General features: G+C 42.0%; 2 protein-coding genes across 2 annotated transcripts in view; both read right to left on the minus strand.

Annotated features, from left to right (window-relative positions):
• LOC131251657 (casein kinase 1-like protein HD16) overlaps nucleotides 1–17,092 on the minus strand; it is a 30,947-nt gene extending 13,855 nt beyond the window's left edge. Inside the window, exons 1-11 of the mRNA XM_058252518.1 lie at nucleotides 16,414–17,092; nucleotides 14,673–14,801; nucleotides 13,950–14,023; nucleotides 13,749–13,818; nucleotides 13,510–13,565; nucleotides 12,889–12,960; nucleotides 12,585–12,679; nucleotides 12,405–12,471; nucleotides 12,167–12,296; nucleotides 11,814–12,032; nucleotides 11,592–11,734 (exon numbers count right to left, since the gene is read on the minus strand). Of these exons, the coding sequence (XP_058108501.1) occupies nucleotides 11,592–11,734; nucleotides 11,814–12,032; nucleotides 12,167–12,296; nucleotides 12,405–12,471; nucleotides 12,585–12,679; nucleotides 12,889–12,960; nucleotides 13,510–13,565; nucleotides 13,749–13,818; nucleotides 13,950–14,023; nucleotides 14,673–14,801; nucleotides 16,414–16,830 (1,472 nt within the window). The 5' untranslated portion in view covers nucleotides 16,831–17,092. The remainder of the gene's footprint in view (nucleotides 1–11,591; nucleotides 11,735–11,813; nucleotides 12,033–12,166; nucleotides 12,297–12,404; nucleotides 12,472–12,584; nucleotides 12,680–12,888; nucleotides 12,961–13,509; nucleotides 13,566–13,748; nucleotides 13,819–13,949; nucleotides 14,024–14,672; nucleotides 14,802–16,413) is intronic.
• On the minus strand, nucleotides 7,081–9,678 carry LOC131251659 (uncharacterized). Its single transcript, XM_058252520.1, has 2 exons — nucleotides 8,388–9,678; nucleotides 7,081–8,296 (listed from the first exon to the last, which is right to left on the minus strand). Exons 1-2 carry the CDS (start codon nucleotides 9,305–9,307, stop codon nucleotides 8,188–8,190), a joined length of 1,029 nt encoding a protein of 342 aa, XP_058108503.1. The 5' UTR covers nucleotides 9,308–9,678; the 3' UTR covers nucleotides 7,081–8,187.
• Nucleotides 17,093–17,531: the final 439 nt, after the last annotated feature.

Consider the following 17,531-nt stretch of genomic DNA (forward strand, 5'->3'; position numbering starts at 1 on the left):
GGTAGACTCCAATTCAAACTGTTTCAGGTGGTGTGGTCCACTTGAGCTTTGGATATGATTAATTTTTCTTTCAAAAGACATGAAATTATATGATAAAATGGATGGACGGATTTGATAAAATGTATGAATGACAGTGGACCCCACAGAGTTTACTCCGTACACAGTGCCCAATCCGCTTCGGCGGATGGAAATAGGATTGCATACTAGTTACTCAGTACGCTTTTATTGTACTGAGTAAACTCAGTTGTGGTCCACCTTGAATGTGTGCGGTTTATCCAATCCGTCCATACGTTTTTTCACATAATTTTATCCGTTGAGCCTAAAATTGAGGCATATACAAAGCTTATGTGAACCATACCACTGGAAACAGTGGGAATAGTGATTTCGACCGTTGAAATCTTTCTAGTGCCCAAAGTGATATTTATTTCTCATCCACCATGTTCATAAGATAAAAAAGACTTGGATGAAGTGAAATAAAAAATATCAGCTTGATCCAAAACTTCGGTGGCCCCTAGAAATTTTCAATGGTAGACACTCATTTCACACTCTTTCCTGTGGTGTGGTCTATTGATATTTAGATATAATTTTTTTTTTTTTGGTATATGAACTGAAATTAACTTTTAAAATGGATGAACGGTGTGGATCAAATAGATAAATCACAGTGGATCCCACAGAGTTTACTCCGTACGCTTAGCATACTGAGTTACTCAGTACGCAATCCGCTTCCCCGTCAGATGGGGTAAATGCTTTCCACCGTTGAAACATTTCTCCACTGATTTCTATGGTGGGGTCCACTCGAGCTCTGGATCTGAGCCATTTTTTAGCTCATGCTATAAAATGATCTCTTCAAATGTATAGACGGTGCAGATCTAAAAAATACATCATGGTGGGACCCACGTAACTTGGCTATCATGCCCCGTCACTGACGGGCGGCATTCCTGGATTGCGTACTCAGTACGCTATTATCTTACTGAGTAAACTCTGTTGGGCCCACCGTGATTACACGTGTTTTATCCACGCCGTCCATCCATTTTTACTGATCATTTTAGGCGTTGAGCCCTAAATTAAACCATATCCACGACTCAAGTGGGCCACATTACAGGAAACAGTGTTGAATGAACGTTGACCATTAAAAACATTGTGGGAGCCATAAAAGCTTTGGAACAACCTGATATTTATTTTTTCCCTTCATCTGGGTCTTTAGGACCCAATCAACAGATTGGATGTCAAATAAACAGTACAGTGGGCCTTAGGAGGATTTTAATGGTGGATATCCAATCATTATTGTTTTCCTTTTGTGTGGTCCACCTTCAATTTACATCTTATGATTTATTGTATCAATCCCTAAAATGATCCATAGAAATGGATGAACGGAATGGATGAAACAAATACATTATGGTGGGGCCCACAAAGCACCGTCCACTAGCCATGAGGCCGGTGTCAGGGGGAGTAGCCAATGGAGATGGATTGCGTACTGAGTAACTCAGTACCCTTAGCGTACTGAGTAAACTGTGTGGGGTCCATTGTTATTTATTTATTTTATCCACTCCGTTAATCCATATTAAAAGATAATTGTAGGGCTTGATCCCAAAAATGAAGCAAATTAAAATCTCAAGTGGACCACACCATAGGAAACAATTTGAATAAGCCTCTACCATGGAAACTTTTTTGGAGGCCAAAGAAGTTTTGAATCAAGCTGATGTTTGTGGTTTCTCTTCATTCATGTTTAATGGTCCACTTGAGCTGCAAACCTCTTGAGGGCCACAGAAGTTTTGGATCAAGGTAATATTTATGTTTTCCTTCATCCAAATTTTCGAGTGCTCCTGCTGACCAGCAAAACTCATTCAAACGAGGGGAGTTATTGGATACTCTGGCAGAGAACTAGGCTTGATACACAGACACTTTATAAGTATACACATTACATGCATCAGATCAAATTAAGCCCCTAAATTGTGGAACCCGCTGTTCCTGACTTACAACACCGAAATCAGATTGGTTTCACCAGTCCAACTTAAATTGATCCTTGTGTTTTTAAATATGACCGGTTTGGATTTTCATTTAAACCGTCCGATTGTCAAATGAAAAAAAAAAAAAATCAGAAATTTTGGTCCAGAACACATCTAAAAGAGGGTCCCGTGATCTGGACAGTTTATTTTGACTTACTAGTCTGCCACGTATACAATTTGTAAGTGATTGATAAGCGCGTGAGTTTCATTAACAACACTCTGCCAAAGTATGAAAGATTTTCTCTTCAAAACAAATCTTCATTCTGCAAAGCGTCGGAAACCCTATTCGCCATCCCCTATTTTTCTGCCTATTTAAATGAGAAATAATCAGATACAGCGACTGTACCAGAAATATTGATACATCCATTTATATTCACAAACAGATCTTATCTATAGATTATCTAATCTGTCTACAACGTAGATCACACAATGTTGAACTCATTTTATGCAAAATCAGTACGATCCACTCCTCGAGTAGGACACGTTGGAAAAATGAATTGCAATCGCAATATGAATCATGTACTGGTGTGGCCCACTCAATGAGATGATTGGTCTGATTTTCATATCACGTGGTCATCATGTCGTGGCCAATTCATGAAAAGAATGAATATTCTACACACGTGATATGTTGGCAGGAAAAGAGTAGCAGTACCTGAACTTCTAATACAGCTGCTGTATGTGATTGTTCGTATTTTTTTAATATTTACGTTTGAAAAAGTTCACAAGAAAAGAGAGAATCATGGAACCGGTGTCTATATCATGCTCTGATTTCATAGCCAATCCGTCTCCTCGCGCACTGACGGGTCGTGTAGCCAGATTGCTCAAGTGACGCACCAAGTACTTCTAGTTGCACCATGATACTTGAATAGTCCAATCTATTGATCTGTACCATCCATTAGATGCACAATACATGTCATGGAGAACCATGTAAAAATCACACCCATCGGGCAAATCTAAGTGTCCAATGCCATGTACATGTGGATGGTGCTCTATGGACTATTCCTTAAAATAATCTAACAAAATGGATGAGTGTCATGGATATACAGCACATGCCCCAAGGTGGGCCCTAACAAGTACTAATATAATATTATTTTACAGATAAAATATGTCGGGAGGAAAAGGAGGTAGGCAACCTGATATAGGGTGGACGTACGGTCGGCCCATTCCCGATAATCGATTCGGGAGTATATGTAATTTGTGTGGTCATGTATCGAGGAGTGGTGGGGTAACCCGCTTAAAGGAGCATTTAGCGGGAGGGTATCGCAATGTTGTGGATTGCCCGAAGTGCCCACAGGATGTGCGAGAACAGATGAGGACCATATTGAAAAAAATGTGAAGACAAAAGATGAACGACATGCACGGGAGAGGGAGATTAGGGAGGAATTGGGGCGGCCACCATATGCAGGTGAGGATGATGTAGTGGATCTTGATGATGATGATGATCCCGAATACAGACGTGCAATTCAAGAGTCCATACGGGATCAGTGGGAGAGGGATCAGGATAGGAGATGGGACACAAGTAGGCCTAGATTTGAGGGGTCTATCCATGAGCGTGGTGGGGGGAGTGGAGCAGGAGGGAGTGGAGCAAGGGGGAGTGGAGCAAGGGAGAGTGTTAAGGGTGGATCAGGGGAGGGTAGTAGGCGGGGAGGAATATGGGGCATGGGCAGGAGTAGCAGCATGCGGGTACCGGATCTACCTTCAGATCCAAGGATGTACAAAGAGGCAGGAGGGACACAAAAGAAAATAAAAGAGATGTTTAGTGGAGGAGATGTGAGGAAAAAAGTTGAAAAATTTATAGCAAAATTTTTTATATACGATCAAATCCCCGCAAATGCCGCAGCAAGCCCGCACTTTAAAAATATGATAAGTGAAGTGCAGCGTGGGGGTGAGGGTGTGCAGCCTCCCACACCCGCCCAGATCATGGGAAAATACTTGGATGATGAACATGCAGAAATAAAAACATACGTTGATTCGTATCGGCAGTCATGGGAGATGTATGGCTGCACCGTCATGTGTGACGGTTGGACCGGACCGACGAAGATGTCGATTATAAATTTTATGGTCTATTCCAGGGGACGGGCGGTGTTCCTAAAGAGTATAGATGCGAGTAGTAAGATCAAGGATTTTAACTACATTTACAAACTAATGCACAACGTCATGCAAGATGTTGGGAGGAGAAATATTGTGCAGTTTGTTACGGATAATGGAAGTGCATTTGTTAAGGCGGGGAAGGATATTCAGAGCAAGTATCATATGTATTGGACCCCCTGCGCAGCCCATTGCATCGATCTCATGCTGGAGGCGATCGGGGATAGGCCATCGGTGAAGACTGTAATTACTGATGCACGGCTTATCACAAATTTTGTATACAACCACAGCTGGTTATTAGCCGCAATGCGCGAGAGGTGTGGTGGGGATATAGTGCGCCCCGGAGCGACGCGGTTTGCCACAAATTATATTGCCTTAAGTAGCCTTCTCAAACACAAACAGGGGTTACGAGAGCTTTTCGCCTCTCATGATTATGTAGAATGGAAAAAGAGGTTAACAAAAGTAACCTATAGAATTGAAGAGTTGGTGCTGGGAAATTCATTTTGGGATAAAGTGCGTGGTGTTGTGGGTATTATAGAGCCTATTTATATGGTGTTGAGGATGGTGGATAATGAGACAAATCCGTCGATGGGGTCGTTGTATCCGTCTATACAGCTGATGAAAGAGGCTATCATGGTTAAAGCTCCCAATGCATATAAGTGGGTGCATGCAATAATAGACGATCGTTGGGAAAGGACGCTTTCTCACCCACTACATCAGGCCGGTAAGTACCTATATGGATTTTTTTTCCCATATGCAATAATAAATGAGAGTTGTATTGATATGTATATATTGGTTTTCAGCATATTTCCTAAATCCCAAATACCACTATAGCCGGAACCTCTTCGATGATAATTCATTAAAAAGGGCTGTGCATGAGGTGTACAATCACTTATTCCCCGACTGTCCAGGGAAAGGCACCTTTGGTAGTGAGGTAAATATGTTCCGCACTTACATTATCCTTATCTTCATCTCAATCATTAAACACTTATTCTAGTTGCTATACACCATCAACAGATTGTTAAATTCCGCGACGCAGTTGGGATGTTTGGGTGTCACCCTGCAGTGAAGTCAAGGAACACCATGATGCCATGTGAGTCACTGTAGTAAACTTAACTTTTATATTATTTTGAAAAATCTAGGATAATGAAAGAATCTTATGATATGCAGGCGAATGGTGGTCCATGTATGGGACTGACTGTGAGGTTTTACAACGACTGGCTGTCCGTGTGCTTGCACAGACGGTGTCCTCGTCACCCTGTGAAAGGAATTGGAGTACATTCTCTCTCATACATACAAATAAACGTAATAGAATAGGGTATGAGAGGCTTCAGAAGCTAGTGTATTGTCACTACAATATGAAGTTACAAGAGAGGTTGCTCCGCTCGGAAGGAAGAAGAAAAGCACAGGAAGACCCACTGGACTTGATGACGGTCGGACAACATGCATATGCTGAGGATGCGGATGACCTAGTTTACCAGTGGGTTAGGTCGGATGACTTAGATACCTCGGATGGGCGACCAGAGCCACATAGTGCGGCAGAAGCAGAGACACAAGGGATTAATGTTGACAAACATGTGGAGCGCAGAGGTCTCCTGATGAAGCATTCGACCCATTAACGAGGAGTCCGGAGGGCCCCGCGGCAATCACTATCACGCGGACACGTGGCGGGAAACATTATCTCGACACCGAGACCGAGTCGAGAGTGATGCGGGGAATGAGTATGGTGATGATGATGGCGGCGATAAGGGTGACGATGACTCTAATGACAGTAAGGATGATGATGATGGCGACAGGGATGCTGGCGACGCGGGTGAGAGTCAGGATAAGAGGCCTCTTAACCCTTTCATCGGGGAGGAGAATTTTGATCATTCCATGCAGGACCCTGACCATGGTTCTCGTCCAGGAGAACCACGACCCCGTCTTGTTTACAATAAGACATACACGGGTCAAAAGCTACTGTAGAAAAAAAAGACTCATAAACTTTCAGATTTTGAGGAGCTGCTGGAAAAAGGCATGAGGGACACAAGCGTTCGTGGTAAACGAGGTGGCTCTAGATTTAGATCACGGACGAGGGAGGGGAGCTCGAGTTACAGGCCACAACATGAATTTGGATCACAAATACAGGAGAGTAACTCGAGTTCTGTGCCACAGTATGGGCATGGATATGGACCTAGTGGATATGCGACGAGTGACTCCAGCAATTACGACACATCATTTTTCAACCTTGGTCAGGAGTTCACTTCTGCATATGGGCAAGGATATGAGCAGCAGTATGGATATGGCCAACAATATGGATACTAAAGAGCTTCATATGTGCCCTTCCCAGATCCATATCAGTTACAGACTGTGACGATTACGCAGTACCCACGAATGGGCGTATTGATTCAGTTCGGAGAGGATGAGTACCAGCGTTATGTAAGGGAGTATCTTAACTGGTACCACTCTACTATGACTTGGGCACAATATTGTCGAATTGTGGAGCAGCAGTACTATGCCCAGCCCCGTCGAGATGGAGATGATGATTACGAGCAACCACGCAACTCTATGTGGGTCTAGACCACAACTAGTCCCCATCATTGATATGTATATTTATCAAATTTTACTTCTTCAGTTCTTATTTTGCTTTTCAATGAATTGGTTGTGTTTTCATACATGACTATGATATATTTATAAATATCATTCATTCAATTTAAATATAGTTGCATTAGTTCAGTTAAACACCGCATAACTTAGGACCCTATACAAAGGAAATTTATTATGTGCATCTTTTTTTTGAGATGTTATGATTTAAAAGTGTGTATTAAGGGCCTTTTTAACAATCCCCAAAGTTTCATTAAAAAATTTAACCATTTTCCCAATGTTTCCCAAAAAGTGCGATAAACTATGCGATACAAACGATATATCCCGTGCGATAACCGATACGTATCTGTATCTCAAGGGTGCGATACATTGTGCGATACCGATATTTCGAACACTGGTTGCGACAAGCTCTGTAGCTGGAGACGTGACAGGAGCAGGATGTTCCAGCTGGTCTCTTCCTTCAGGAGTAGGGGAAGACAGAACACCACCCGCGGTCTCGAATTCATCACGAGGAGTAACTGGTCTTTCTCCCCGTCTTATCAAGTCCAAAGGAGAGCCGAAAGCAATCCATCCTTCTAGAGTATTCAGCGACTTTATCTCTCTCATTGGTTCTTCTACAGAAATCTTGCGACAAAGTTGCCGCAGAACAACGGCATGGTCTTTTTCAATAAAATATCTGATTCCTTGCTCCGGTCTGTAGTTTCTCAAACGCGGAGGAGGAATACAGATAGGACGATCCACGGAAAAACAGTTGTACACCAAGTAGTAATAATGCGTCCACCACCGCATCTAAGAGTATGAGGCTGTTACTCAATGATTATACCCCGAAAGAAGAAAACGGGAGCCAAAATTTCTCGTCAAGAGCTGCTTCCATATCAAAGCCCAATTATAGGGGCCGACTCCGTAACTTCTCATTATCCGTGTGACCTCCTCTCCTACCTGAGGTACGGCTTGATCATAGCCAAATTGCCTGGCAAACCTACTCGGATAATACGGCTCTCACCAGAACTCTACCCCTTCTCGCATGGGTAAGCTGCAGGAGCGGATACAAAGAAAGAAGGTCCTCTCCATGGGTTCCAAGTCGTTATTATCTTCGACCTCCCTGTCTTCGACTTGGTAATCCAGATAGAAAGGAAAGAAATCAATAGATTCCGTGTTTTCGATCTTGTCCACTATCCAGTCATACCCTTTCTTTATCATTTTTTGCTTAAGAAAATGCCATAAGGGTAGATTTTCAGGGTGGACGTAGGCCTTCTCCGGGTCTCCATAAGTCCAAGGGAAGTACACGCCGAGCCAGCCCGAGAAATAATGCCATGGGGTGAAAGAGGATGAGGCTCCAATTGCTGGGCTTGAGCAATGCGCCGCAGCATGTCCAAAAGCTCTATATAGCGAACATAACACAGGGGGGCTAGAGAGTATTTTTTTCTGCCTTCCGCCATAGCGCCTGCCGCTACAAATAAGGTTGGTCGAACAGAGTCCGAGCTTTTCGAACTAGGAAGGACGACCAAGCTTAACCAATAAGCAAAAAAGCAGCTAACTCGGTTTCAGTGGTGAATTTGGCTGGGCCTTTTATCTTTTTGCGAGTGGCTTCCAATTCAGCGCGATGACTGCTAGGGAACCTAAGGGACGGGGAAAAAAAAAAGTGAAATAAGGATATATATACATATGTGAAAAAAAATTATCTGAAAGAGAGAATGTTAAAATGCTTACAGTAGGTATCGTGAGAAATGCGCGAGCCATTGAAGAGGGGATATCTTATGAACGTCGTGGAGGCAAGACATCTCGCGGAAAAGTTTAATGGTAGATGCTAAAATCTTAGGCGTTCTGTTGGGGGCAACATAAGCAAACTCCTCGTTCGTAGGAACATACTCATCCAGAAAGGATCCGGAGATAGGCAAACCCGCCATCCTATGCAGATCCCACAAAGTGATACTCACTTCACCAATCGGGAGGTGAAAAGAATTTGTAGTAGAAGACCAGTACTTTAGAAACCCCTTGTAAATCATGGTGTCCTTGTGAAAGAATTCTGAAGTGGCTTCTATAGCAGAAAATATCTTCGCTGCAACAAGAACATCTTTATATTTCTTCAAGATTGCCTTGGTCCATGCACTATAGTATGAACGATCGGCCCAAAAACCCCGTGTCCTAAATTCATCCTTTCCCCATAACGAGTCACGATCATGAAAGTGTTGTTGAATTGTCTCGAAGTAATGTGTAGGGTATATGGCATGGGGATTGTAACACGGTGTAAGGAAGCGCATGTATGATATCTGTTCGGTCTTCTGGATTAGGCATTTCTCGGTGAGATAGCCCTCGAGGATTCTCGGCTCTTGGATAACCCAGTTCGACAGATACAGGAGTCGGTTTTGTGTCATGTAATCAGATGGCTCACTCTGGATTATTGACAGATGACGGTGGAGACGCAAAGGGATGATGATAGTCTCATCCTTGTAAGGATTTCTAAATTTGACAACGTCGGCATTAGATTTGATTGTATCCCAGGCATTCTGGAAACGTCTCTTGTTGTGCTCCCGGATTTTCTCTTGAAAGGCTTCATCTTTACTCTTCTCTTGCTTTCTTCGAAATTGCAAGAGAGGGGGAAGCTTCGGCAGGGGACAGACGAATGTCATCTGTCCGGAGATTGGCGATGGATTTTATCCAGTCTTTCCAGTCAGACTCTTGGCCTTCGGTAGGGGGTCCCTCTATTTCTCTCATTAGAACAGCTATGCAGATATGGTCAGACAAGCGTTGAATTCGATCGGCGAAGTTGATTACAGGAGGGGTTGGTACTTTGAGGAAAGAAGAGCAGCCTTCAGAAGATATAGCCCTCTTCTGGGAATGAGTTTCAAGTGGCTGAGGGTCCGATGGTTCGGCGGCATTTGGGGAAGTATGAGATCTCTTAGAACGGGCCATTAAAAATTTGCAAAAGTTCCAATAAAGGATTTCGATGAGCAAGCAAGTTGAGATATGCAAAAGTTCGAAGTTGTGTACAAAAGTCTTGTTGTGCGCAGGAAGTTACTGTGCGCAAGTCGCTATTGTGCACAAGTTACTATGCGCAGGAAGTCGTGCGAAAGTCGTTGTTGCGCTCAAGTTGCTGTTGTGCGCGAGAAAATTCAGCGATAGAGAAGGATGCTACAAAGTAGGAATGAAAGAAGTGAGCTTTGGTCGGGTTTATATAGGTTCGCGGACCCCGTTGTGCGCAAAATGTGCTGTGCGCGAAAAGCGTTGTGCGCGGGTTTGGAATTGCGCACAATGAGAAAAGAGAGCAAATTAATTTGAATATTAAAGAATTAATCCTACATTTTCTTGTTTTGTAGATAAAAATCAAAAATGCAGGATTAAGGGGGCATCAGTTGAGGCATAAAAAGAGAGGTGACTTCTGTTGTGTACAAAGGCTGTGCGCTAAAATAGGTCGGTCCGCACAATGGAGTCCGCATAGTGGAATCCGCACAATGGAGTCCGCACAGTGGAATCTGCACAATGAAGGCCGCACAATGGAGACCGCACGCTCAGGTTCGCACAGAAGGGATTGGCGCACAATGCATACGTGGCATATTCACACATGTGAGAGCTATAAATACCCCATGACCCCTCCAAAGGGGTCATTAGCACTAGATTCAAGAGAAGAAAAATGAGAGGAGCAGACCTTGGAGGGAAAGATGTAGGGTTCGCACCTATTGTGAGGAAAAGGTCGTGCGGTGCACAACACTGTCAGCGCACAACAAGCCGTAGCGCACAACATGCTCCAGCGCACAATAGGCTCCAACACACAATGGGCTCCAATGCACGGTGCTTTAGCGCACAATGTTGCCAATGCATAGTGATGTTTCTTCGATAGAATGACATGTGCGGTTTCTCTAACCGTCAAAGATTAATGAAAAAGCTTCAGATTTGATCAAAGGAGTGATCAAGATATATGTCACATTTGCTTTGTATTATGATTCTATGAATATTCTATTTTGGAATCAAAGGAGAGATGATGTAAAAGAATTCGCAATGAATAAATGTCATGATTATCTTCTTCATCTTCTTTTGTTAATCATTGAGTGAATGAAATCCCCGAATCAAATGTTTTTGTTTCTTGTTCGAAACAAGCCTCTTCATAGAACACTTCCAAGTAAGCTATTAAATACCCAAGGGCCAAGAGCTATTGTATAATTCCGAACTCTAATACTACTTTAATATCTCTTCCCCAATCAAACATACAAACCAGTCTACCTCTTCTACAATAATCTGCTCATGATTGACGAGATAGGGTAGTCCCAACGATCACCCACTGGAAGATTGGAGAAATTTTCCACAGCTTCATCGCAGTTCTCTTGTTTGCCCTCCACCATGTTCATATCCACAATATGACTGTATTCTAATTATTCCTCCATCCTTGGTGATACCATGGAAAAAGTTCATTTTTTATTGCCCACTTTAACCAACACTGCCCTAGATATTTGAAGCCATGTTATTTCTTCATCTCTCATTTTTCTTCGTTCTTCGATACAAGCTAGACAGCTCTAGCTCTCTCTCTCTATCTCTCTCTCTCTCTCTCTCATTGTTTCTCTTCCATCTTACTTCGCCTCCTTCTCATTATAGCTTCTCACAGGCCCTCGAGATTAGCACCATGTAACTGTTTAACAAAAGGAATGGTGTTCAACCCAATACTAAACCCTTGCCCACTGTTACACATGCCCCCAAGATCAAGCAAGCAACGAAGGATCATGGAAAGTTGCCAAGCAAATCAAGAATAGCTAGTTCACCAAAACCAAGGAGAATGAAAAACACTCTAGTAATGACGACCTCTATTGCCCTGGAACAGCTCAGTTTTGAAATATGCCAACATAAAAAATGAACTAACTACTCCGAGAAAATAACCAAATAAGTTCTTCAGAAAAGGTGCAAAGCAATGGAAAAGAATAGGACCTCTGTTTCATTGGTTGCCTGGCATTGTAAACTGAAATCCACTGAGTAGCAGGAACTCCTAAACGGACCTTCTTCTTTGGTTGTCCATCATCTTCCTCATCAATGGTCAGCCTGCCCCGTTTTTGACCAACTTGATAGATTATCTAGAAAAAGCACAATCCCGAGAAATGAAATCTGTGTACTAATGGCAGCCAAAGAGAGAAAAATTCAGAAAAAGCTTACCTTCTGAGCACCATCAGTATTAATTGGCCTAATAGCCGGGTTTGGCCCTATTAGCCCCTCAAACAACGATATTAGCTTCGAATAGTTAGGCTCCTCGTCAAATTTCATGTTCACAACAATCTCCAGAAATTGCTTAAAAGGAGGAGGGCAGAAGCAGCACAGCATTTCAGGAGAAGTTGCCATCTTTTTCTTGCAAACTAGAAAAGATTTGTTGTCACCCTGAAAACAGAATTAAGTACTATATCAAAGCAGGGGGAAAATATATATATCTATAATTTTAAAGACACGTCATTAGTAAAACTATGTCATTATGCTCATTATAGCCTATGGTTGCACCACACGCATTAACATACCTGATATCCCTGCCATGGTAGCCTGCCCCGGTGAAGAAAGATGAGCGTATATGCAAGAGATTCTAGATCATCCCTTCTGCTTGCAGTTCTTCCTAAGTGGGCATGAACGCTAGCATATCGAACGGTCCCTCTACAGCAATTAAATGGCCAATGCCAGAAGTGGCATCAGAGGCAGATTCAATATAGATTTATACACCGTAAGCTATCTCGTACCACATAAAATGAAACATCAGATTACCTGAACACATCTGGGCGCTGATCATATTCAACATGCTGGCCACTAGTACTATCTCTCCATTTTGTTGCTGCAAGATCATTTAAAAAAGAATATAAATAATTAAAGAATGAAGTGGATGAAAATATGAGAATATAACTGTCTGAAGAAGAGAAACAACTGATAGCAAGTGAAGTTCCGCACCTAATCCTAGATCAACAAGATATAACTTCTTTTCCTGCGGTGTAGCCGGCTGACCAAGTAGAAAATTTTCAGGCTTCACATCTCCGTGGACGTAACTAAAATAAGACACAGAAGCATGGTGTTGGAAACAGGAACAGAAAAACTATGACTTATAGAAAAGGTAAATTTCTCCAAGACTTCATAAATTGTATACCTCTACCACAAAATGTAGCATGTAGGTGATTTTATTGCATATGTATCAGCGTCTATTATTTAAGCATATCATGGAATTTGAATCCCCCATGCAGTTGATATGGATGCTTACCCTCTAGAATGCATCTTCTCTAAGATTGAGATGGACTCAACAGCAATACAAGCTACCATTTCGGAGGACATCCTGCAAATTGACCAGACCAACCATGTAACAGGCAGAACAAATATCTAAATCCTAAAAATAGAGACAGCTATTGCCAAAATGCCTATAAATTTTGTGAATTTCCATTTTCCATAAAAGTATATGACAGATAAGAACAACCCGAGCTAAATTAACTAGTACTATTTTGTTCTCTATCGCTGCAAGTGGGAACCAATATATTGTATGAAATCCAAGGCTGCACTTGGGTTGCGTAAAAAATACCATGACATTTCACGAAAAATCAGTCTAATTTACAGCAAAATATCATGAAATTTCATGACACTTGGTGCAATAAAATGCACCCTAAAGTAGGTATACATGAGTACAGAAAACAAATGCCCTTAGGCATCCTTAACCATACATTTCTACAGTTATGCTACTTACAGTTAGACTAAATTAAGTTCATCAACTGTTAAATAAGGAACCCAACAGTTATTTGGTATAATAAATGTTGAAATTCAAGATAAGATAGTTTAGTTAAACTTGATCTTTCAGAGTTCAAAGGCTGTGTTGGACTGGAAAGATACTCACGCTTGACCAGACGAATTCCATGCATCCCACAGACTAGGACCCAACATATCCATGACCTGCAAACAAATCCACACAAACGGATCATACGAAAAGGCAACCTGCTAATCTACTAACATTGAGGGAACTTTAAAATGCAAATATTGAACAAAGATTCAGAAAAGCCGAGAATCGTTCCACTTGGGCAAAACCAACAAAAGACAGACTCGAAAAATTGCAAAAGAACTGAAAAAATAACATACCATTACATAGTAGTCGCCTTGACGTCCTTTATAGTGTACTTTAGGCACCCCATGACTGCCACCGAGCGTGCTATTCAAAAGGAGATGGAAGAATTTTAGTACAATCAGAACCAGAAATAATATAAGGTGATCCCTCAGTGGAAAATAAAATAATAATTTAAAAAAAAAAAAAAAAAAAGAATAAGGAGATGTCCAACATACTTATAAACTTGCCACTCGTATGGAGGACCATAATTACAACCTTTACTGCTCCTATGCTCAAATTTTAGAGCCACCTGTGGCAATGAGAGCAACCAATTAATTAATTACACCCACTAATAATAGAGAACTTAAACTAGTTTTGAAACTCGATATTAGATCAAGTGCTATATGGACCCTGAAATAATAATACATGAGGAAAACATATATTTTTCATCCAAATGGAATATTTATCATTTGGATGGAAAACTTTTTTTTGGGAGAGAACAAAAAATATATATATATCTTATAGACAGGCCCCAAAAGGCAACCAAGAATACAAGAGGCCACAAAAACCAAAAACAAAGCACCCCCCTCACAACAACAGGGAGGGAGAAGTCTCCCCATCATTACATAAATCCCATTCAAAGAAAACTTCAAAGTCCAAACTCTCCCTATCAACCAATCAACATTATGAGCAACATTGCAAAAATATCTCCCATTTCTTTCTTCCCAAATCGCCCAAAGCCCCGCAAGTAAGCATAACCTCCAAAAAGCCTTCCTCTCCTTACCAAAATCCACCACATCGCAAGCCACAAAAAATTCGCCGCCAACACAGCTGGCATGACCCAACAAAGATTAACAGGAGCTTGGAGGCCACACCAAAGCTTAGAAGTGAATGGGCAATGAGAAAAACATTCTCCAGAACAGAAACAAATTACAGAATATGTTGAGCTGAAAGATTACCTCCAGAGCACCGGGGCCAGACGTACGATCATTCCCACCAGTGACACGACGACCAACAAATACCTGACCGAATCCACCTTTACCAAGCTTCCTCTCGATCTTGTAGACAGGAGATCCTCCTACCTGAACCTGAAGAACCAGAAAAAGAAAAATGAAATACTAGAAATACAACACCAATCCGACGAACACAAAATAAATAAACTAAACCAAATAACCAAACCAACCCAATTTTGATCATGCCCAGTGAAAAGACAATAGAACCCAATGAACAAAAACAATGCAAATAACAAATTCACTACTTCTGGCCAAAAGAATATAACAATAAGGCTAGAATTACCGAACACATGACAATAAAATGAGAGGCAGACTTGCCTTTTTTTAAAAAAAAACAGAGAAGCAAACTTGAGAAAAATAAACACCAATAGTAATGCCACAAGAGTTACCGAACAAATGATAATAACCTGAGAAGCAAACTTGCCTTGCAAATAAAATGAGGAGCCAACTCAAGAAAAATAAGCACCAAGATTACCACCACAAGAGCTAAACAACAGACTTGAACATATGTTCACGTGTGCAATTATCAAACCAAATGAAAAGAAAATCTCCACCTTGAATAAAAACCAATTAAATCCAACACTAGAAATAGATCACCAAATGGACCTGACACAGATAACAATAGACAAGACTCTTATAAAAACTTGTGAAAAATCTAACACCCAAAAGTACCACCACAAGAACTACCGAAGTGTTTGGATGCACCACCTATGAGATAATCATTTAGTGTGACAAAATGCTTTTTAGGGTGCACAAACTTGGGAAATCAACGACCCGAAAGCACCATCATAAGAACTACCACAGCATTTGGATGCACTTTTCATCACAGTAAAGTCATGGTGTACTGCACAAGTTACCGGCCCTACAAACATGCAGAAATCAATCACCCAAAGCAGCACCACGAGAACTATCGTAGCATTTGGATGCATCAATCATCACCAATAAAAATAAAAGATGGAATCAAACAAATTCCATGGTGCCCAAACTTGCGAAAATCAATCACCCAAATTTAGCACCACAATACCTGTTGTTATCATTGAGTCTGGATGCAGTGTTTGTTACAATTAAGCCGTGAGGTACCACAACAAACTAGCAGAAATCAAACACCCAAAATCAGTCAGCACCACAAGAACTACCGTAGAGTGTGGATGCACCAATCATGACCATAAAAATGGTAGATGTGACACCACAAACTCGGGTGCACAAACTTGTGAAAATTAATCACCAAAAATCAGCAGCACAAGAATCACCACAACAATTCCTTTAAAAATCAAAAACACAAAACTGCCGCAGGGTTTGGATGCACCAATCATCATTATAAAATTACAAATGTAATCAATCACCCAAAAATAGAACCACAAGAACTGCCATGGTGTTTGGATGCAGTGTCTATTGAGAAGAAAATTGCAAACATAGTTCGAAATCTACAACACAGAATTACTATGATGGCGTTTGGGTACCCTTCATTGCAGTTAAATCGCATGCATAATACCATCAACTCAAAACGATTGAATCTGTTTCTAGGCAGACTGCAAGCATGATCAATAAACCAAAATACGAAAACGAAAATTGAAAATTCTAAAAAATGGAGTAAGATAAAGACAAAGAATCAAGAAACACAAAATAACGCAATTCTCACCGTAACAAACGAAAGGAAAACAAGGCAAAAGGTAAAAGAAGATCTTACCCTCTCCGGGAAGGGCGCCGTGCTCCCTTCTTCCTCCTGCCCGATTGCCCTATTCGCGCTCAAACCACCACTGTCGTCCCCCATCATCTCCTCCCTCCGATCGACTCCTCCTCCTTGATGATCAGACCCCACCTCAACGACGACTACCTTCTCCTCCTCAGCGGGCCCCGCCGCGGCAACCTTGGCCCGATTGTTGTTGTTATTCCTTGCCGCGGCCAATCTCGTCCTCGTCTTCGGCTTCACCTTCGGCCCCGCTGCTGCTGCCGCCGCCGCCTCCTTCGCTACGGCCGCCCTGGTTCTTACGTAATTACCGGGCTTCGGCTCGGGCTTTTTCGCGGCTGCCCGCCCTCTTGGCTTGCGGCGGAGATCTATTGGAGGAGCACGGTTTCTACGTACCCCGCTGCGCAGCTCTGGCATTATTCGCCCATGCAATCGGAGATGAAAGGGCTTGGAATCGGGGCATGATCAGGTGGGCCGGTTGGTAATTTTGGCCATTGTGAGGGTTGGTTTTGGAATTTTTTGGGGGAAGGTTGGATATGGATGGAGATTTTGAAGGTTTTCAGAGGCAGATTTATGTATTTTGGAAGATTGGAGATGGTTAGGGTTTTTGTAGAAAAGGGGGAAGATCGAATCGATCGAGAGAGAGAGAGAGGCAATACCGAGTTTGAGAGGGTTGCCTTTTCATTTTTCATCTTTCTTTATTTTCTTATTAGTTCGCTTTGCCTCCGTCGCGACTAAGAACCACAGCATGTGTCGCTCCATTGGGGCCCACGTCTGAGATGGTCTGATGATCGGAACCGTCCATTTCCTGAATTCCCTCATTTTCAGGTGACCAACATAAAATTACTCTGATCAGATTAGTTTTATAATCATTATCTACAGATGAACACATACTAAAAGAAACATATTTCGGTTTGATCTCATTCAACTCGAAAAATCGTACGTCAGGATAATCTTTGAGATCTGATTCTGGAATGATAGATTATCTTCGGAGGCCCCGAGAAAATGGACGGATGAAATCATTGGGCCATCTCAGTATGTGGGCCCAGAAGGGCGACACGTGCTTCATCCAGAGTCGCGACAGAGGCAAAACGAACTCTTTCTTTAAGATGAAATGG

This window comes from Magnolia sinica, chromosome 7 (assembly GCF_029962835.1).
Source record: "Magnolia sinica isolate HGM2019 chromosome 7, MsV1, whole genome shotgun sequence".
Taxonomy (NCBI): Eukaryota; Viridiplantae; Streptophyta; class Magnoliopsida; order Magnoliales; family Magnoliaceae; genus Magnolia; species Magnolia sinica.